Source organism: Equus quagga, chromosome 3 (genome assembly GCF_021613505.1).
Source record: "Equus quagga isolate Etosha38 chromosome 3, UCLA_HA_Equagga_1.0, whole genome shotgun sequence".
Taxonomy (NCBI): domain Eukaryota; kingdom Metazoa; phylum Chordata; class Mammalia; order Perissodactyla; family Equidae; genus Equus; species Equus quagga.
Genome location: NC_060269.1, coordinates 29,818,977 through 29,842,746, shown reverse-complemented (window position 1 = coordinate 29,842,746; position 23,770 = coordinate 29,818,977). Strand labels below are relative to the sequence as shown.

The 23,770-nt window shown below is 35.7% G+C and overlaps 1 protein-coding gene across 1 annotated transcript in view; it reads left to right on the top strand.

Moving 5' to 3' along the window:
* The window catches only part of MGAT4D (MGAT4 family member D), a 73,812-nt gene that overhangs the window by 37,869 nt on the left and 12,173 nt on the right, over window positions 1-23,770 (top strand). The window contains exons 7-10 of the mRNA XM_046656768.1: window positions 1,162-1,237; window positions 2,522-2,636; window positions 4,136-4,266; window positions 7,555-7,662. Of these exons, the coding sequence (XP_046512724.1) occupies window positions 1,162-1,237; window positions 2,522-2,636; window positions 4,136-4,266; window positions 7,555-7,662 (430 nt within the window). The remainder of the gene's footprint in view (window positions 1-1,161; window positions 1,238-2,521; window positions 2,637-4,135; window positions 4,267-7,554; window positions 7,663-23,770) is intronic.

The following is a 23,770-nucleotide window of genomic DNA, read 5'->3' as shown; positions in this document are numbered from 1 at the left end:
TATTTATAAAAGAATTTTGAAAAATTAAAAGCTCCATACGTGTACAAAGGATTATTATTCTTTGGTATAAATGTGGTAGATATTATAAGAAATGTAATAATTTGGCTCCTCAGAACTTAATAGAGCGAAAGACATGTCAGAATTCAGAAAAAAGTCTTATTCCAGGAAACTTATTAGCTCTGTTTTGTTTTAAAATAATAATAGTATTTCAGAATCTGGAAATCTTTTAAGGGTTTTGTTTTGCTTTTAATTAATGACCCGCATTATATCCAGTTTTCAGAGTCGTAAAGCTAGAAGTCATTCTAGATCTTTGTTTTTCCTTCTGCCCTTTATGTCTCTATCCTTTTTTTAATCTCTCTGCACATCATCTCTCATCTCCATCCCTCTGCCTTAGACTTAGTTCAGGCCATTCCAGATCTATCTGCTTTCCCTAATCATAGCCTAGCCTAGCTTCTCTATTCCATAGCCAGAAGAATCCTTTTTCATATGAGATCAAGTCCAAAGTTTCCTGTGTGTCATGAAAGATCCTTCGTGATCTGGTCTCTGGCAACCTCACCACCACCAGCTTCATTTCCATCGACTCTCTCTGCTCTAAATCTAAGGTGGCATGTTCTTTCACACGTTTTGTACCCTTGCAATGCTGTTCCTCTGCACTGAATGCCCCACCTCCTTCTCCTCCACCCTGCCACCTTACTGTAAGTCATCATTGTCAATATCTTTATATGGCACTCATCTCATTGTGTTAATCTTATTATTTTTCTACATTTTCATACCCGATTACAAGATCCAGAAGGGCAAGAACTACGTTGTATATTGCTAGTATCTAGTTTAGTATTAAATTATAATAAAGTTTCTTTATACTTTCATCTGAACAAGACCTAAGATCAGAAAGGATATTCACTTTATGTAGATCAAGATTTAACTGAACCAAAACATAAAATAAATGGATTATGCTTATCCTAGTTTAGCAACGGCAGACACTGTCCACTGAGCAAAGATGGGAAAATTTTTAGTATAACGTATTCAACTTCTCTTAATGTAAATAGTACTTTATTTTAGCAAAGTATAAAACAAAATTTGTTTCTAATTACTGAAGTGTGCTTATAAATAAAAATTAAATAATAATGACAAATATTAAATGATTTTATTACTCATCTTTAGTTGGAAAACCAAACAAGTATTGGATTTTTGTTTTTTGATGCTGTATGCCCAGCCCAAGGCCATGTATTATTTACAGGTAAGACCTTGTTTTATATCTATATATATAATTTAAAGTAGAAGTATTAGGTTCTCCCTCCCTCCTTTGATTCCTTCCTTCCTTCACTTTACTTTATACTCAGAAAATAGAAAATATGCATTATATTAAAATGCCAAAAGCAAGCTTAAAGTTGATTATATATGAGTCTTCTTGGTGGGTTCACTATTAACAGAGGAAATTATAGCTACCTGAAGCAAACTGAAAAAAAATTCTCAAATTAGAAAAAAATAGAAATGGTACTGCCTACATTTCTCCACCCACAGTTTATTAAATTAAACAAGCACTTATTGTATGTCAGTGTCTATGCTTATCACTGCTACTCTACATTGCCTCACATTTTGTAAGTAACAGTTCCATGCTGCCTTACCGTATTTGTGAAATAAATCAGTATATATAGTTTTTACTCCCTAAATTCCTGCGTATTGTTTAATAATGTTATGTTTCCCAACGCTAAGTATACACCCCACCACAGGAGACACGAGACAACGTACAGTTGTGAGAAGGGTTTGCAGAATATCATTGGAGAATAGCTAGAGTTATAAAAAGGCCTGAAGCAAGGTCTTCTCTTTTACTGGAAGAAAGAAAAAAAATCTCTTTTCATTCCTAGTTAGTGGCAATGTATTAGCAACATGAGATCCAGCCAATGTACTCTTCCTGATTTGAAGCAACACAATTCTATTTTGTGTTCTGGTACTGTGCCTGAGGACTTCCACATTTTTCCTAATCACTTAGGTGGCCCTCTTAGTCTATAGATTATGCATAATGTATATTAAATTATGAAAGAAAATTCTAGTTTCCCTCCCTGCCCTTCTTATAGAGAAGTATTTTTAGGCTTACTAGCACAATGATTCTAACGAGCTAGTTGTGGATGAGAGTAATAATTCCCTTTGCCATCTCTTTGCCAACTACAGTATCTGGCAATAGAACATGGCACCTATCATCCACACATAATGCCTTAAAATAGAAACTAAAGTCTTTGTGAGGATGAAAATGGATGCAGATAAATAGACTCTTCAAAGAGGATTTAGATTGAATGTTACGTATTAGTATTTAGGAGAGAAAGAGATCATCTCTGGTCTCAGAGTCAGAAAACGAAAATTGACCAACAGTAAATATTATCAGTGAATTGAACTAAAAATAAAATTATTACCTCATAAAAACATTTTTTCAGTGTATTCTTTTGAAAGTATTTTCAATTTCCAAGCTAATATCTTATTCAATGGAAGAATCAAAAGTTCTAATGCCTTTTTGGTTTTGTTCCAGCTAGAAGATGATATCATAGCTAAGAAGAGCTACTTTACAACAATCACAGATTTCGTACATAATATCACTTCAAATAACTGGTTTTCTATTGAGTTTTCAGTTCTTGGATTCATCGGTAAGCAATGGATCTATTTTGTGGGGTCAAGATTTTAGCACACAGTAAACTTAAAATTTCTCAAGAACTTATCAAAAAGTTTGTTCCTAAATGGAAAGGAATGGCGTGATTTCTATAAAGATACTATTACATTAGTAGTAAAATCAGATTCAAGGATCTGAATTTCAGAAGATGTCTTTTTAAACCAAATGTTTTTTCTGGATGGTAATATAAATAAACAGATTGACATCTATACTGTATTTTATAAAAACATATGATGGCTACCACTTGTTAAATGCTCGCTCTGAGTCTGGCATAAATGTTAACTCAGTGACTTAGACGCACTTCTCTCTATTTTACATAGAAAAACACTGAAACTCAAAGAATTAAAGTTGTAGAGAGAGGACTTTTAGCTTAGGACTGTTGTATTCTGAAGTCCCTGCGATTTCCAGCGTGCCAATGCTGACATACTTAAAAAAATCTGAAAATATGTGTATTATCCTCACTATAGAAAAGTTCCTAAAATTCTGTGCAATGATGTGCTTTTTTCTGTTGTTTTACACTTCTTCTGTAGACTTTCCTTTTCTTTGCTTCCATTCTTTCCTGCGTTCTTCCTGTCCTTTTTTCTTTTATTTGACCCTCAAGGCAGCAAGTTGAATTACCATACTCACTTGATGTTTGTTTCATGCAGAACCTTCTCTTATTTTATTCCACTGTTTTATGTGCAATCCCATAGATTTTCACTGTAATATGTTTGGAATATACATATATACATGTAAAATATTTGGTGTTTATCATGTTTATATCTGTTTAAAATTTACATAAATGGTGATATGAAAAACCTATTCCTGTTCCTTACATTTTTGTCCTCAAAACTAGATTTTAAAACTGTCAACATGTTGCTTTACGTTCATTTGGTTCATTGTTTTTTACGACTTAGAAGCGCTACTTGATTTCCCGAGAGTATTCACTGTTCTAAACCTGCTTCACACTTTTTCTCCCCAGAAGCGGTAATCCTCAATTCTTTTTTTGTGTTTTTTAAAGATTGGCACCTGAGCTAACAACTGTTGCCAATCTATTTTTTTTTCTTTCTGCTTTTTCTCCCCAAATCCCCCCAGTACATAGTTGTATATTTTAGCTGTGGGTCCTTTTAGTTGTGGCACGTGGGACACCGCCTCAATGTGGCCTGATGAGTGGTGCCATGTCTGTGCCCAGGATCTGAACCAGCAAAACCCTGGGCCGCCACAGCAGAGGGTGCGAACTTAACCACTCGGCCACCAGGCCGGTGCCGGTAATCCTTAATTCTTAAGCATATATATTATTTTACTTTATTATTCTCCAACTTCATCAATGTAAACTTTATTTAAATAATTTCTAAGGAATAGGATATATTTAATTTTTAATAATTTTTTTCTCTCTTCCCCTTTTCATGGAATGAACAATTTCATATAAGGGTCATGTTATGGTATATTGTATAAACACTCAAGAGTTACTTGGATTTCTTTACTTTTTCTGCATAGGAAAGCTATTCAAATCTGCGGACTTAACTGACTTTGTACAGTTTTTTTTAATGTTCTACAAAGATAAACCCATAGACTGGCTTTTGGGGTACATTTTTCAGATAAAGATGTGTCACCCAGGAGAAACAACTGTGAGTATTTCTTTACTTTGTAAATATCAAATATTTTAGGAAAATACTACCTGTCTAATGTAATTACCTAAAATTTGTTTACCTAAACAAATTTGATGAGTGCATCAATTTTTAAACTTCCCATATCTTAAATTTTTACTGACACTTATGCCTACTAAATGAAGTAATGAGGCCACAAATGCAGTGAAAAGTGGAAAGAAAGGGACAAACAGAAAAAAACAATGAAGTGGTAGACATAAATCTAAACATGTCAATATTTACATCAAATATAAATGGCCAAAATATACCAATTGAGATAGTTCATCAGGATGGATTAAAAAAACACTATGCAATTACTTGCTGTTGATACTCAGTTCAGATATAATGAAATAGATGGGGTAAAAGCAAAATGGAAAAAGATATACCATGAAGACATTAGTCAAAGGAAATCTGTAGTGGCTATATTATTATCAAAGTAAACTTCAGAGCAAAAAAAGAAAAAGATTGACCAGGGATCAAGAAAGATACTATACTGATGAAAGGGTCAATTCACCAAGAAGATGTAACAATCCTAAAAGTGTATTCATCTAACAACGGAGCCTCAAAATACATGAAGCAAAAGATGTCAGAACTGAAAAGAGAAATAGATTAGTCTAAAATTATTGTTGGCCTCTTCAACACTCCTCTCTCAGTAAGAAGGAGAACTGGTAGGCAGAAAACCAGCAAGGCAATAAAAGAACTGAACAACACTGTCTACCATCTGGACTGAATTGATATTTTAAAACTATGTCCAGCAACAGTAGAAAACACATTCTTTTAAAATACACGTGGAACATTCACCAAAATAGATATGTCTTGTATCATGAAACAAAGCTTAATGATTTTAAATTGAAATCATAAAAAGCATATTCTCTGACTACAAGGGAGTCAAATTAAAAATGAATAACAGAAGGATAACTGAAAGGTCTACAAACACTTGGAAATTAAACAGTGCACTTCTGAATAAACCATGAGTGAAAGAGGAGCTCTCAAAGGAAATTAGGAAATACTTTGAACTCAATAAAACTGAAAATACAATTTATCAAAATTTGTGGGATGCAGCTAAACCACTGCTTAAGTATAAATTTATAGCATGAAATTTTTATGTTAGAAGAGAAGATCTCACAATAATCTCAGCTTCTACCTTGAGAAACTAGAAAAAGAAGAGCAAAATAAACCCAAATCAAGCATAAGGAAGAAAATAATAACTATAAGAACAGAAAACAACAAAATTGAAAATCTAAAAGCAGTAGAGAAAATTGATGAAACCAAAACTGGTTCTTTGAAAAGAGCAATAAAACTGATAAATCTCTAAACGACCAACAAAGAAAACCTGAAGGCATAAATTATCAATATTAGAATAAAAGAGAGAATCTCATGACATATCTATCTATATTTGTGTGTCTATAAATCTAAAAAAAATGTACATTATCTATATGCTGAAAACTTCAAAATGCTGATGAGAAAAATAAACATACCGTGATCATGGATTGGAAGGCTCAACATAGTAAATAAGCAAATGCTCTCTAAATTGATGTATAGATTTAACACAATTCCAATCAAAATCCCAGCAGGATTTTCTTTGTTACATATAGACAAGCTGATTCTAAAATTTTTAAGAAAAGGCAAAGGAACTCAATTAGCTAAAATGATTTTGAAAAAGAAGAATAAAGTCAGAGCCATCACACTACTCAATTTTAAATCTTAGTATAAAGCTGTAGTAATCAAGCCAAGCCTTTATAGGCAAAGGGGTAAATGTATGGACCCATTGAATGGAACAGAGTCCAGAAGGAGGTCTGCAACATATGGTCAGTTGATATTTGATAAAGAAGCATATGCAATTCAAGAGAAAGAATAGTCTTTTCAACAAATGTTTCTTGGATCAGTTGGATATCTATATACATATAAAAAAGAATCTCAACCTAAACATCACACCTGATACAAACATTATTTCAAAATAGATCATCTATCTAAATATAAGACATAAAACTATAAAACTTTTAGAAGAAAATATAGAAAAAACCCTTCTGGACCCAAGATTAGGTGAAGAGTTCTTAGACATGACACTAAAAGCATCATCCATTTTTTTGAATTGATAAATTGGACTTCATCAAAATTAAAACCTTTTCTGCTGCAAAATTTACTAAGAGGGTAAGACGCCACAGACTCGTAAAAAGTATTTGTAAATTCCATGTACAACAAAGACTTGTATTTAGAATATGCATAGAATTCTCAAAACTCAACAAGAGAACAAACAACCAAGTTAAAAAATAGGCACAAGACTTGAACAGACACTACCAAGACTCTATCAAGGTAGTTTCTCCCTTACTGCAATAAGCACTTAACTCAGCTTTGCTTTATCAACAGGTTATTTAGGGCGTGTTTTTGGGAGCCGGCATTTGACAGTACCATCCCACTGGAGCTTTTACTAATAGCTTAGAAAATATTATCATATTTGCTAAATTTTAACTCCTCAACTAATTTTATCTGACTTAATTTAGTTTCAAATTAAGTTAACTCTGGATTATTTAATTACTTCATAGTTATAAAAACGATCCTTTAATATATTTTCCTACATGTCAGTTCTGAGTAGAAATGATTTAAATAAGCCTGCTATCTTAAAAATTATGATGTACATAAATTTGAAATGTATTTTTATGAATTTTTTCTATGTATACGATATATAAAATAATTCTCAGATAGTGATAGTAATAATTTTAAATGTTTATTTTTAATAGTGGCATCACAGGTCATCTTTCTTATTTTTATTTTGAAGGAGATTGTCTAAATTCTTTTTTATTAAGTGCAATGCTGGCTGTTTGTTTTAATCATATACTTTTTTCCTGTTTAAGAAGAAATTGGGGAGAGTGTAATTTACCATAGGAATTAATCAATGAACATGGAAAGAAAAACAATAATATATTTTGAGAGAAATGGACAGACAGGAAAATACTAAAAACTTCATTTATGTTGTTGGAATAAAAAGAAAGGAGAGGACAATTATAGTTGGTACAACAGTAGCGTGATTCTCTAAGGCAGATTTCATGAAAATACATGCTTTAACTAAAACCCTTTTGTATCTCAACTCTTTTGTCCTATTACTCTTATGAAGAAAAAGCTAAGAATTAAATGTTTTGTTTACATTTTAAAATATTAATACTAAACTTTGGCAAAAATTAATATAATAAAAAATTCTGCCATCAGTAAATGCAATAAAAAAGAATATTTAGGTTTTTAACAGAAGTTTATTTTCTCTTACTTTTCCCCCAGGAAAAGTGTATAGAGCGAAATAGGGAAATTCGTATTCGATATAAACCTTCCCTTTTCCAGCATGTGGGTATACAGTCATCGTTCCCTGAAAGAGAACAACATTTAAAAGTAAGATTTTGAAATGTAACTTGAATAGTATACAATGTTTCATGAACTTATAAAATATTATTTAGAAAAAGGGTGATGACAACATGAGAGAGACTATAAATTATGGTTGTTTAAACACAATTCATCTTATGACGGAACTGTATGTTGTGAAAAGCAGTCATCTTTTCAAGACCCAGGTTACCTATCACGGATGGAAAAATCCAACCTGTGTAAACTTCTTTGCCTTACTGCTCCCAGCTGTGCAATTAATAAGACTTAAAAAGTGTTCTGAAAATCATAATTCACTATTTTATTCTAATACTCAAAATTATACAAGAATATTTCAAAAGTAAAATGCCCCTGTTATTGAATTTAAGTGTGTCGACATTCTCCAGATCACTGTTTACCAGATGAAGGAAAATTCAGCATTTGGTTTTCAGTCATTCTTAAATTTTCCGTCATTTTTGGAAACAATGCTATTTGTAATTGACTTAGCGTCTTGGTGTGGGGTAGAAGCAGCAGAGACTTCAGAGTCAAAACACCTAGTTTTTAGTTATGGTGACCCATGTACGTATTGGGCAAACCCTAACACTCCTTTGAGTGTTGTTCATCTATAAAGTGAGGAGTTTAAATTAGATGATCCTTAAGATTTCTTCCATCTTTGCAATACTATTGACATCTCTACCCTTCTTAGTTTCTTCACACACACAAAGCAAATGATGGCTTTAATCCTTTGTCAGTTGAAATGAGAGAAATGCACATATACATCCTCCCATCACTTGATCCATTATTTATAACCCGCCCTCTTACCACGCTTTCTCCTCTTGTGTTTATTGTACTGCAGGCTTTGAAACAGTGCCTGGCACATAATGTGAACTCGTAAATGTCAGCTATTAGCCATCGTCAAGGAGGCATTCAAGATTAAAAGTGTCTGTTGTTTAAGACAAGTGTCTGGAATAATGAAAATTTAAATATTATGAATCTTTATGCAAAAAGTCACACCGTCAGAATTTGTAAAACATAGCCACAGATGATGCAGAAAGAAATTGGTCTATACCATTCTATTCGTTGGTGCTATTAGGATAGAATTCTTTTCTTCCATTATATTTTTTTTTTGCCATAAAGTATTTTAACCCTACCTTTGTAAATTCATGACAGATTAAGGAGAATGTTCCTCTAAAGACATATTTTGGTGTTATAATCTTAGCTTTTCTCTACCTCATAAAATAGAAATAATGTAATGATATGTCAAATGTGATTATATTTAAATTATTTTTAAATTTTCTAACAGGATATCTATTATTAGGAGTTCCATAATTCTAACACTGTCTTTAAAAATGATTAGAATAATTCTTTGGAAAAAAATATCATAACAAGGATTAGAACATTTCTCAACTTTCTTCATAGTGGATAAGAGACTACATCGTATTTTAAAAAGTTAAAATTTCAATAATAAAGTGGTAAGTATAAAAATTGATATAAATATATAGAAAATTATCAGATATTTGTTCATCTTATTTTATGTCCCCATGTCCTCTGTACGTTTTTAGTTTTTATATATAACTTTCTGATACACTCTCTAAATTCTGTTTTAGAAGTATTTTTCCCCTTATCATATACTGTAGATGTACAGTGAATTTGTAGACAATAGATCTGAGTTTGAAGCCTCATTCTTATCAATAGATGCAACAATATGGATGAACTCTAAAGCATTATGCTACATGAAAAAAGGCAGATGCAAAAGACTACATACTGTATGATTCTGTTTTCATGAAATTCTAGAAAAGGCAGATACTGATATCTCATTATGATTTTAATTTGTGTTTCTTCAATAACCAATGATGTTGAGCATCTTTTCATGTGCTTGTTATATATATTTGTATATATATAAATATATACAATGAAGTATATATTTTTATGAAATATATTTGTGTGAAATGTCTATTAAGAAATTGGATTGTTTGCCTTTTCGTTTTTGATTTGTAATAATTCTGTATGTAGCCTGACCACAAGTTTCAGCTATGGCTTACCCTTTCATTTTCTTAATGTCTTAGTGTCTTTCAGTGAACAAAAGGTTTTGATTTTGGGAGCCAGCCCTCATAGCCTATCAGTTAAAGTTTGGCATTCTCCACTTCGGCGATCCAGGTTCAGTTCCTGGGTGTGGATTCACACTACTTGTCTGTCAGTAGCCATGCTGTGGTGGTGGCTCACCTAGAAGAACTAGAAGGATTTGCAACTAGAGTATATGACTATGTACTGGGCTTTGGGAAGGGAAAAAAAAAAAAAGAGAAAGAAGACTGGAAACAGATGTTAGCTCAGGACAAATCTTTCCCAGCAAAAAAAAAGATTTTAATTTTCATAGAGTTCACTACACTCAAACCTCTGGTCTCTCAATATAGTTGTATAATTTGTTAGCTCAGCATTCAGTGATTTTATAATTATGAGAATATAAATGCATTTACACGTAAACTACATACTCTTCCTTTATTACATGACTTTTTTTCTTTGCAGTTTTAAATTTGCTTTATTGGTACTTATCACTAATTCAACCTCAAATTTTCTGTGAATTATCTAAATCTGTTTGCGATATATTCAAACATTTTAAAAATCATGAATGAATGTCTATTATTGTCAAATTTTTTTCTGCATTTCTATCATTTCCTAATCTTGAAACACCTCTCCCCTGGGGCCTCCTGTCCAGCTCTAGCAGATCTCTTAGGAACCTCTTGGGGTTCTTCTGTCTCTCTTTTGAGTTGATTCTCTTGTTCTGTGCATCATTCTTGGTTTACCTGTTCGCTTTAGTAAAGCACACTCACCAGTAATTTCTTGAGAAAGACTGTGTGCAAGGTAAATTCTTGGAGAATTAAAATGTCTTCAAATGACTACAGTTTATCAAAGTTATTTGTTAAAGTGGCTGGGCAAAGAATTCTGTCTTGGACATAATTTCCCCTCAATTTTTGAAGGCATTCAAGAGTGCAGATGTTGAAAAGTAAAGTCGTTCTAAATCCCATTTCTTTGCATAAGAAAAATTTTCCTGTCTGTAAACCTTTAAAAATTTTCTTGTATTTGGGTTCTACAGTTTCATGATTATGGTATGGGTCTACTTTTATCTATTGTGCTTAATATTTGGGGGGGGGGGTTCCTGAGGAAGATTCGCCCTGAGCTAACATCTGTGCCAATCTTCCTCTATTTTGTATGTAGGTTACCACCACAGCATGGCCACTGATGAGTGGTGTAGGTCCACATCCAGGGACCAAACCTGGGCCACTAAAGTGGAGCATACCAAACTTAACCACTAGGCCATGGGGCTGGCCCTGGTTTGGTGGTTTTTTCAAATCTGAAAACTCATGCTTCAATTCTGGAAAATATTCACACATTATTTTGTTGATGAATTTCCCCCTCTATTTTCTATGCTCTTTTTTTCCCTAATTCATTTTGTTTTATTTTTTATTTTGTATTGAGGTAACGTTGGTCTATTTTCTATACTCTTTTTAAGGAATCCTTTTTGAAATGTTAGCTTTCTTGGATTAATGTTCTTTCTCTCTTACTCTCTTCTTCCTGTTTTCTTTCTATTTGCTTTATTCTCTGGGAATTTTTCTAAATTTTATCTTATATCCTTTTTATTAGTGCTTTTTTTGTTTGTTGCAGGGGAGGGCTGTTTTCATTGATTGGTTTTTTGGTTCATTTTTGTTTGTTTTTGCTATTCTAGTTTTAATTTTTAAGAATGCATTCAGTTCTCCTAATGTCACTGTCTCTTTTTATAACATTCTGTTCTTATTCTATGATTGAAGTACTTCCACTTAACCTGCTGAAGACTTTAATAGTTTTTAAAAAGATTTTTTAAGAAAGATTTTTTTCTTCCTGCATAATTTCTATTCCCTCCAAGTTGGTTTTTTCATTGGTCTCTTTTTCACCTTAAAGGGTTTCTTCATATACCTCTTGATTTTAGGTTGTATGTTCAAATGGAGAGAGAAACCTGATTGGAGGCCCTGAGCACATGGCCGGACTCATGAGTTTCACCGTCTGGGGAGGAGAGGCCAGGCTCTTTTTTTCATGAATCCCCTATGTTAGTATCTTTAAGTCTTGCTTAAATTGTTAGAGAATCTGGGAGCCAAAAGGGCAAAGGTAGTTGGGTGTTTCAATGTTCAGTTTGCCAGTATTCACTTATTTGTCCTGTTTTTCATTATTCTCTCTACCCTGGTTTGAGTCTGGATAGCCTCTGTTTTCCTTTTCAGAGAATTACCCTTCAAGAATGGCGAAAAGACAGTCACCTGGCTTCATAGGGTGAGAGAGGCTATCTAGAGGTTTAACCGCCTGCCAGACTTGCAAGCCACCCTCAGAGTTTTGCCCCATCTTCACCTCCATTTCTAGCAGTACTGGGGGCTTTGCCCTGCACATAGCTCCTCTGTTTCCCACTGGCAGCTTGAGATACACCTTTCTCAGAGCTTTTTGTCGCCTTTGTCTTCTCTCCCATTCTATTTATAAGATTACGTATTTTTAAATGGCCTTTAATGCTATTTTAAGTGTGATTTCAAGAAAAAGTAAAAACTTGTTTCTGACTTACCATCTTTATTGGGCAGACTACTAGTTCATTTTGAACTAAAAAGTCTATTTTACTTTTCAGCCTATTTGTTCATTTTTTAACTTCAGTAAACAAAATTTTAATTTCCAAGGACTTCCAGTTGATTTTTTTATGTATATAATATCCTATCTCTCTGAGAAGATTAATTCCACTTAAACGTTAGTACATCAGTATAAATGTAGTTCATTATCTTAACTGCTTCCTACACTTACTGTCTGTTGTTAATTCTGTATCATTGCCATCCTCCTCTCCATTTTCCTCCTCTTCTCAGGGGAAAAACTGGGAAGTACGCCTCACAGAATGTCTTTCCCCAAAAAGTTCCAAGCTAGATTCTGTCAGTGAGAGATACTCTCAGTAGACATGGAAGACAGCTGAGAAGGCAGCAGTGGTCTTCTGTGGGTAGAAAATTGAGATCACACTGCTGCCAGGCAGCTGAAATCACTGGTGGTTTCCCTTGGCTTCCAGGCTTCTTCTGAAAATAGCCCACTAGTTTGCTGAGGCAGTCGAGAGCATCTGCAATGGCTCCCTTGTGACCCCTACACTTCCAGATTTCGTGAAGGTGGCTCTGTCACCTTTGCTCCCCCAACCTTTCCAACAGTTGAGTGCACCTCTACTTTACCCTGCCTGGGTTAAATCTGTCTCTTGATGCCTCAAGTGGCTTCTGTTTCCTGGACTGAACTCAGTTTTGGTTCTGCTGCTTCCTGTATTTCACGCCCCCCATACCCCAACTGAAATTTTGTTTCTTGCTTGTTTTTGAGACTGTCTCTGAATGCTGAATTGTTTTCTGTAGTCTTCCTCCAGTATTTGTAGGGGAGGGATGGGTGTTCTACTGCTCATGGTGTGCAGTAGCTTTTCTTCTGAGTAGGGAAGACCTCATTCTTCTTGGGTGTTGCTTTTCTTCTCCACATCAAATACCCACACTCACTGCCTCTGCTGGGGAATAGTCGTTTCTGATGTCTGCTGCTTGACATGAACATAGATATTCCAACTGTGGCTCTGCAGTTAACCCCAAGGCCCCCACCTGTTCCCTATATCCACCACCTCTGAGCGTGGGTCATCCTTAGAGCCACTCCCATCTTTTTAGTAGCTGGCTCCTCTGTGTTTTGGAATTTAAATTCCTTCCCTTCGAATCCAGTCTCACTTACTTTCCACCCAAAACTTCCCTCTGAATGATTTATGTGGATGGAAGCGTGTTCATACAAAATTATCTTTTCATGCTTTAACAGTAAAAGAAGCGCATAATATATAATCAAATGTGTGCGTTGTTTGTACACATACCACTTTCCCATGGAAATGTGGGTGCATTTCCATGAAGATAACCCTGCACTCTATGAGTGTCAGTTAGACTTCCATGGTGATGAAGATCTTTTTCATTTTTTAGTGAGACTGAGATCAGCAAAAGTTTGAAGCAAAGATGAGATATGGTGAGACATATGTGGAGTTTTCAACATTGTAATGTTCCAAGATACCCAAAACGTAGTATAGCTCAAAATATGATCCCCAGCTGCTCTTTGGGAATAAGGCAGCTCAGACATCAAATTTCCTAGATCCTTCATTTGCTACCGTATCGGTCAAGTGTCTTTCTCTTTTCATAGCTCCTTCCAGAATGTTTCCCTTCTTTCTTGCGAGAAGAAAAAGAACACCATCACCCCATCTTTTTTCCCCTCCCAAGTTAGGAATTTGAAATGCTTTCAGCATCCTTCACTGAAACCACATTTCCCTATCAAAAACAATTTCAGGGAAACAATTAACTATCTTTTTGCTAACACTTTTAGATATTTAAAATTAGATGTTTCCAAACTGATGAAAGGGTTGCAGAATGAATTATCTGGTCCATTTTCCAAACGGTGCATTTCAAAATGGAATAAAATTCAATTGGATAAGATTCTTAGCCTTGTTTATATTTATCAGGTAATATACACACATATGGGTAAAAATTAATAAAAAGAAGAGTTTATAATAAAAGACATCAATCACCTGCACTTCCCTAGCCCTATCTGACTCATCAGAGGCAATGACATTTAATCATTTCTTGTTTAAATTCTTCTGATAGTTATCTTTGTATCTCTAAATAAAATGCTTATGCTGCTAATTTTTTTTTTACCCCCTTGTGCCTGTGGCAGACATTACTGGTCAATTACACTTCTTTTTTTTTAAAGATTGGCACCTGAGCTAACATCTGTTGCCTATCTTTTACTTTTTTTCCTTCTTGTCCCCGAAGCCCCCCAGTACATAGTTGTATATCCTAGTTGTAGATGTTTCTGGCTCCGATATGTGGGATACCACCTCAGCATGGCTTGATGAGCAGTGCTAGGTCTGCGCCCAGGATCCAAACTGGCAAAACCTTGGGCCATTGAAGCAGACCTCTGCAAACTTAACCACTCCACCACGGGGCCGGCCTGGCAGCTAATTTTTATTTATCCACATTATTATTACTTTTCCTGTAGTATAGATGAATATTTAGGTCAGATCCTTATTCGTTTTTATTCTGTCTTGTCAGTTTGGGCTGCTATAATAAAAATACCACAACCTGGGTGGCTTAAACCACATAAATTTATTTCTCACAGTTCTGGAGGCTGGGAAGTCCAAGATCAGGGTGCCAGCATGGGGGGTTCTGATGAGAGCGCTCTTCCTGGTTTGCAGAAGGCTGTCTTCTGGCTGTATCCTCACACAGCCAGGAAGAGAGGAAGCTCTGGTCTCTTTATCCCCTTATAAAGGCACCAATCCCATTCATTCGGGCTCCACCCTCATGACTCACTTATTTCCCAAAGGCCCCACCTCCAAATATATTAGGGATTTAGGCTTCAACATAGGAATTAGAGAAAAGGGGACACAAATATTCAGTCCATAGCGTATTACTATTTTGATTATTTTGCCCCTTTTCTGAAAGTCTTCATAATCAAATATTAAATTTACTGAATTGATCTTCTCTATGTCATAGCTTTTATTTTCTGTTTTCCATCACTTGTTTTTCTATGTACTAGATGGGTTCCTTGACTTTCAACTTTTCTATTAAATTTTTATTTTAATTTTGTTCATTTTTTCCTACCATCTACTTTTTTGTGGATACAATTTTTCCCAATGAATCTGAGTATTCGTTAGACCTCTTCATTAAATATTTTTAAAGTTGTCTTCTGTATACTGAATTAGCTGTTGTTTCTGTGGTCAGATCAACCTGTCTTCTTGTTTATTTTTATCTTTCTCTGTCATGTTGCATGCTGTCTCAAATATTTAGTGATTCTTGGTTGTCCGTTGAATTTATTGAGCTTATACAAAATGTTAATATAGATCCATTTTGAATGGTATAATATGGGTAAGTTTCATCCTCCCCCCCCCGGTCCCCCGAACTGTACATATCCTCATATTCCTTTATAAAAGTGAAAGGAATGAAGCTTCCTGGGAGTTTTTGGTACATGGGTAGAATTTGTTGGGTTTTAGAGTATACGAGTGACTAGGTTGCGATTGTTTTGTGTTGAAGTTTTTTTGGTTTTTCTTCCTAGTGGTTTGAGGGAAGAGACACCAACATGCCAGAATAGACAGCTTTGTTCTGAAGCACTTGCATACACACTGCTTGCGCTACTTGTATCCCAATGGCTCAAGCACCTTTCGTTTGAGAGGACTGTGTGTGTGTGGGTTGCCTGGGGCATAAAGTGCTGGCCGCTCAGGCTGTGGGTGCTCCTGATCCAGAGTCTTATTTCATTCTCCAGGGTTAGCCCCAGTTTAGCTCGTATCCTCCATCAAATCTGCTATCTCTGTGCTAGCTCTCGTCCCCTGTGTCTAGGCCATAGATTCCTCAGTCCCCATTCTTCTATCAGATTTACATCTTTCATAAATCTGATTAAGTGTCTCCTGGGCTGGGACCCCCCCCTCCCATTATTCACAATGTTTTGGAGTTACACCTTTTCTATTCATTTCCTATTTCACTGAAGTCTAGCCATCCACCACCTTGAAACAAGAGTTTGGATGTTTCATTTCAATTTTTTTCAAATTTTAATTTTATTAAGTAAAATAAGATTTACATACATGCCCTGGAGAGATAAATGTCTCCTCTTTTCTTTAATCAGGGCCAACATACCAACACTTCTGTTGCTCTGTTTTCCTTAATGTTCATTCCTTTAATTCTTTCTAAAAATCTTTTATGTAAAATTTGTTCTGTAACCAGTTAAATTACGTATTACACTTCTCATAAAACTTTTTAAATGTAAGATAAATTTTCTATAGTTTATTAAACAGAAAAATAATTTAGTTTATCTCTATTCATCTAGCTTGTGGTTTAAAAGTACTAATTTAATCAAGCAAAAATTCATCTTAGTCATCAATTTTCTTAGTTTTTAAAATTTTAAAATTTTTGCCAGTTTTCGATTTTAATGTTGTTTATCATTTCATGTTCTACATCTGCAATAAACATAAAAGAGATTTCTTTAGAAACAACTAAAATATTTTGGTGTTAATAATTTCTGAAAACTCAAATACAATACTTAGATTTTTTCGATTAGTTGATAAGCAAGAGAATAGTGTGTTTTCTGTCATTTGCTAGTGCTTCATCCTGCATGAAAAGTCATTTTCATTTCACAGCAGTACACTAGGCATACGGCAAAGTGTTTCAGTGTGTTGGAGGTAGGGTTGCCAGATAAAACATAGGACACCTAATTAACTTTGAATTTCAGTTAAACAACAACTCTTTTGTATGTACAACCCATTTGTTTTGTTGTTGCTGCAAAATCTGGGAGGCCTAGTTGGAGGTGATGGACTAGAAGATTTCCCATCAAAATGCTTTAACTGAATTATTATTTAAGTTTATGCCCTTGACTTTTATTAAAGAATGAATACAGGATGTCTACATTTTCTTTAAAATTGTTGAAGTTTTATGTTTCCCTTTTATGTAAAGATACATATAACAATTTTCTCTTAGAATTTGGAGCCAGAAAGAGATCATCTTTCCCAAAGAATTGTCATGATTCCTTTGACCCACTGTGGATTTTTTTTTCCCCTTTGGCTGTCAAGAAATTCAAAACTAATTTCATATGTAATGTAGTACCCATATTATCTTATATTCACAGAAAAATTTCTCCAATCCTCATTCTATATTTGGTCTCTGATTTTCTTTCATATATTATTGTTAAAAGATTATTGTGTTTTCATTTTGTTACTCTAAATCATTTCTATATTTATTTAAATTTTAAATTATAAAAATAAAATAAAGTGAATGTTTAAAAATATTTGTACCTTATCTACAACTGTTTGCTGGCTATAATGACAATCCAACCATACAGAGTTCCCAGAGATAACAGTGATGGAAATCTACTTTCAATAATTTTAACATCATGGCAGTATCAAAACTGACATTCTTGAGCCAGCCCTGCTGGGTTAGTGGTTAAAGTTTGGCTTTCTCACCTCTTTGGCAGCCTGGGTTTGGTTCCCAGTCACACACCACTCATCTGTCAGTAGCCATGCTGTGGCAGCGGCTCACATAGAAGAACTAGAAGGACTTACAACTAGAGATACAACCATGCAGTGGGACTTTGGGAAGGAAAGAAAAAAAGAGGAAGATTGCCAAAAGATTTTAGCTCAGGGTGAATCTTTCTCTACAAAAAAAAAAAAAAAAAATGGGAGTTTTAAAACTATCAAGGTTAGAGATCTCATCAAGATGGCGGCATAAGCAGACTCTGAACTCATCTCCTCCCATGAACACAACCAGGTTACAACTATTTTTGGAAAAATTACCCTGGGTAGAAAACTGAAAACTGGATAAAAAGAACCCCTACAACAAGGGACAGTCCTGACTAAAGTGGGAGGGGCAGAAATTCCTACTGGAGAGAAAAAAGTCACCCTCAGGACCAGTGGAGTTTCTCAGCTGGCCAGGTGGGAGCCACCCTAAGGTACAGAGCCCTCCCTGGAGGAGTGAGGTCTGGAGCAGGGGCCAATACTGCTGTAAGCATCCTTCAGACTCAGCACAACTGAGACGATGGTCTTACTATCTGGCTTTGCTGGCTATTAACTGTAGCGGGGAATACCCTCAGAAAAGCTATCGGATGAAAGCTGAAAAGACCTGGGTCTTAAAGGGCCCATGCACAAACTTACCCATCTCAGCAAACTAAAATCACCAGAGAGAAGGCTGACAGTCCTTTGGTGAAGAGAGACTCACCTGGTGGGCTCTGCTGGTATCTTGGTGAGAGGAGGGACCTCTCCGGAGACTGAGACATTGGTGGGGGCCGTTGTTCTGACCTGGTCCAGGTGTGCTGACACAGACCCTGGAAGACGCCATTGGGGTTCTTCCCCTGGCCTGTTAGCCCAGGGGGCTGCCACACCCACTAGAGTGCAGATTTAATCCAGTTCAGCCAGGGCAGGCAGCCCACCCTAGGGACCCACCCAGTCCAACAGCAACCCTCAGGCTACTTGTCCGCCTGCATTGACTGGGTGCCTTGATTCTCTACAGGCAGGTGAGTGTGTCCATCTCTGTGGGGCAGGGCCTGTGTGAGGACCAGGTGAACTGTGGAGGGCATTGGTGGAGAGGTGGGGGCCTCTGCAGTGGGGCATCGGGGTACACTCCAGGGGCTTGGGAAGTGTGCTTGGACCAGGACTGTGTTGACAGTGTGTGTGGTCCTGTGGGGGGTGAGGCTTATCAGCAGCAGAAGACCTGTGCTTCACAAATAGCCATAAAAAGGATCGGCCCCACATCCAAAGCCTGAGACAATAGAGTGCTCCCCTGCCTAAGGCCAGCCCCACTCAGCTGCACTCTTAAGAGAACTAACAATAGCCTTGTAGGCCTGAGGCCTTTAGCAACTGTAAGCCCCTGAACCTAGCAACCAGCTACACTGGGTACCAACCCAATTAACAGGAAAACTGCAACAGGAGTGTGCTGTTACAACTTGTAGCCAATGGTGCTGAGGCTCCCCAAACCAGATTTACAAACAGCTGGCCAGGGAAGGAAAGACTCGATTCCCTGGGTACCTGCATTAAGAGCAACCCTGCCACAGCAGAAAGACACAAGTAGCCCACAAAGGGGTCACTCCTGGATCTTTTGGACTGGTGATGCAAGGGAAGCAGACTGCTGGGCCTCAAAAGGCATCTCTTACATAAGGGCACTTCTACAAGACCAGCAGACATAGCTGACTCACCTAATACATAGAAATAAGCACAGAGAAAGATGGAGGAGACAAAGGAATACATTCCAAGCAAGAGAACAGGACAAAACCCCAGAAAAAGGACTAAATGAAACAGAAAGAAGTGACCTACCTGACAAAGAGTTCAAACAAAATCTCATAAGGATGCTCACAGATATTAGGAGAAGACTGGATGAACACAGTGAGCTCATCAACAAAAAACTGGAAAATATAAAAAAGAACCAATCAGAAATGAATAATACAATACTGGAAATGAAAAATTCACTACAGGGACTCAAGTGCAGAGTAGAGGATACAGAAGAACAGATCAGTGAGCTAGGCAAAAGACTAGAGGAAATCACCCCAGCAGAACAGCAAAAAGAATTAAGCAGAATGAGAACAGTCTAAGGGAACTCTGGGACAATATCAAGCACACCAACATTTGTATTATAGGTGTCCCAGAAGGAGAAGAGAGAGACAAAGGGGCAGCAAACTTATTTGAAGAAATAATAGATGAAAACTTTCCTAATCTAAGGAAGGAAACAGACATTCAAGTACAGGTAGCCCAGAGAGCTCCAAATAAGATAAACCCAAAGAGGCCCACACCAAGACACATTATAATTAAAATGTCCAAAATTAAACATAAAGAGAGAATCCTAAAAGCAGCAAGAGAAAGGTCACAAGTGACATACAAAGGAAAGCCCATAAAGCTATCAGTGGATTTCTCAGCTGAAATCCTAAGGCGAGAAGAGAATGGCATGATGTATTTAAAGTGCTAAAAGGAAAAAACCTACAGCCAAGAATACTCTATATATCAAAGTTCTCATTCAGATTGGAAGGAGAAATAAAGAGCTTCCCAGACAAGCAAAAATTAAAGGAGTTTATCACCAAGAAACCAGTTCTACAGGAAATGCTGAAGGGACTTATTTAAGTGGGAAAGCAATGACCATAAATAGGGATAAAAAAATTATCCAAAAAAATAACCCCCCCAAAATAAACAGGCAATAAAATCACTGGTAAATGTAAAAATATAGTAAAGGTAGCGGATCAACCACCTGTGAAGATAAGATGAAGGTTAAAAGACAAAAGTACTAAAATTACCTACTTCAATGATAAGAGGGTAATGGATAGACACACACTAAGCAGGACATTATATACGATTTCCAAAACATAAAATGTGGGAGGAGGGGAGTGACAAAGTAGAGGCTTTAGAAAGAGGTTAAGCTAAAGAGTCTATCAACTCAATATAGACTGTTATATACATAGAATATTATATAGGTTCCTCATGGTAATCTCAAATCAGAAACCTATAATAAGCAAATAAGTAAGACAAAAGAAATCAAACACATTACTAAAGAAAGTCATCAAACCACAAGAGAAGAGAGCAAGAGAAAAAGAAAGGAACAGAGAACTACTACTAAAACACCCGGAAAAAAAGTAATAAAATGGCAATAAATACATATTTATCAATAGCCACTTTAAATGTCAATGGACTAAATGCTGCAATCCAAAGGCATAGGGTGGCCAACTGGATAAAAAAAGAAGACCCATATATATGCTGCATACAAGAGACACACTTCAGATCTAAAGACACTCACAAACTGAAAGTGAATGGATGGAAAAAGATATTCCATGCAAATGGCAAAGAAAAGAAAGTGGGGTAGCAATACTTATATCAGACAAAATAAACTTTAAAACAAAAACTGTAACAAGAGACAAAGAAGGGCACTACATAATGATAAAGGGAACAATTCAACAAGAAGATATAACACTTGTAAATATCTATGCACCCAACCTAGGAGCACCTAAATATATAAAGCAATTACTAACAGACATTAAAGGAGAAATAGACAGTAACACAATAATAGTAGGGGACTTTAACACTCCACTTACACCAGTGGATAGATCATCCAAACAGAAGATCAATGAGGAAACACTGGCCTTAAAGGACACATTTGACCAGATGGACTTAGTGGATATATGTAGAGCATCCCATCCAAAAACCACAGAATATACATTCTTTTCAAACGCCCATGGAACATTCTCCAGGATTGATCACATATTATGCCACAAAACAAGTCTCAATAAATTTAAGAACATCAAAATAATACCATGCATCTTTTCTGATCACAAAGGTATGAAACTAGAAATCATCTACAGGAAGAAAACCAGAAAACCCACAAAAATGTGGAGATTAAACAAAGTGCTACTGAAAAACGATTAGGTCAATGAAGAAATCAAAGGAGAAATCAAAAATTCCTGGAGGCAAATGAAAATGAAAATAAGACATGCCAAAATCTATGGGATACAGCAAAAGAGGTTCTAAGAGGGAAGTTTATAGAAATTCAGGCCTACCTCAGCAAAGAAGACAAATCCCAAATAAACAATCTAACAGCACATGTAAGGGTACTGGAAAAAGAAGAACACAGAAATCCCAAAATAAGCAGAAGGAAGGAAATAATAAAAATCAGAGCAGAATAAATGAAATAGAGAGACTAAAAAAACAGTAGAAAAAATTAATGAAACCAAGAGCTGGTTCTTTGAAAAGATAAACAAAATTGACAAACCCTTAGCTAGACTCACCAAGGAAAAAAAGGGAGAAGGCTCAAATAAGTAAAATCAGAAATGAAAGAGGAGAAATTACAACAGACACCTCAGAAATACAAAAGATAATAAGAGAATACTATGAAAAGCTATACACCAACAAATTGGATAATCTAGAAGAAATGGATAAATTCTTAGCAACATATAACCTTCCAAAACTAGACCAAGAGGAAGTAGAGAATTTGAATAGACTGATCACCAGTAAGGAGATTGAAACAGCAATCAAAAACCTCCCAAGAAATAAAAGTCCAGGACCAGATGGCTTCCCTGGTGAATTCTACCAAACATTCAAAGAAGACATAATACCTATCCTTCTCAAACTCTTCCAAAAACATTGAAGAGGAGGTGAGGCTTCCTAACTCATTCTATGAAGCCAACATTATCCTGATACCAAAACCAGACAAGGACAACACAAAAAAAGAAAATTACAGGCCAATATCACTGATGAAAATCAAGGCAAAAATCCTCAACAAAATACTAGCAAATCAAATACAACAATACATTAAAAAGATCATACATCATGATCAAATGGATTTCATTCCAGGGATGCAAGGATGGTTCAACATCCGCAAATCTATCAACGTGACACACAACATTAACAAAATGATGAATAAAAATCACACGATCATCTCAATAGATGCAGAGAAAGCATTTGACAAGATACAGCATCCATTTATGATAAAAGAAAAACCTCTAAATAAAATGGGTATGGAAAAGGAAAACACCTCGACATAATAAAGGCCATATATGACAAACCCACAGGAAATATCATTCTCAATGTAGAAAAACTGAAAGCTCTCCCTCTAAGAACAGGAACCAGACAAGGAAGCCCACTGTCACCACTCTTATTTAACATAGTATTGGAAGTCCTAGCCAGAGCAATCAGGCAAGAAAAAGAAATAAAATGGATCCATATTGGAAAAGAAGTGAAACTGTCACTCTTTGCAGATGACATGATTTTATATATAGAAAACCCTAAAGAATCCACTAAAAAACTTTTAGAAATAATAAATGAATACAGTCAAGTTGCAGGATACAAAATCAACATACAAAAATCGGTTGCATTTCTATACACTAACAACGAAGTAGCAGAAAGAGAAATTAAGAATGCAATCTCATTTACAATTGCAACAAAAAGAATAAAATACATAGGAATAAACTTAACCAAAGAGGTGAATGATCTGTACACTGAAAACTATAAAACATTGTTGAAAGAAATCAAAGAAGACACAAAGAAATGGAAAGATATTCCGGGCTCTTGGATTGGAAGCATTAACATAGTTAAAATATCCATACATCCTAAAGCAATCTACAGATTCAATGCAATCCCTATCAAAGTTCCAACAACATTTTGCACAGAAATAGAACAAAGAATCCTAAAATTTATATGGAACAACAAAAGACCCTGAATAGCCAAAGGATTCCTGAGAAAAAAGAACAAAGCTGGAGGTATCACACTCTCTGATTTCAAAATATACTACAAACCCATAGTAACCAAAACAGCATGGTACTGGCACAAAAACAGACACACAGATCAATGGAACAGAATCGAGAGCCCAGAAATAAACCCACACATTTATGGACAGCTGATATTCGACAAGGGAGCCAAGAGTATACAACGCAGAAAGGAGAGTCTCTTCAATAAACGGTGTTGGGGAAACTGGGCAGCCACATGCAAAGAATTAAAGTAGATCATTACCTTACACCATGCACAAAATTCAACTAAAAATGGATTAAAGACTTGAAAGTAAAACCCGAAAGCATGAAACTTCTAGAAGAAAACATAGGCACTGTGCTCTTTGACACTGGTCTGAGCAGTGTATTTTCAAGTACCATGTCT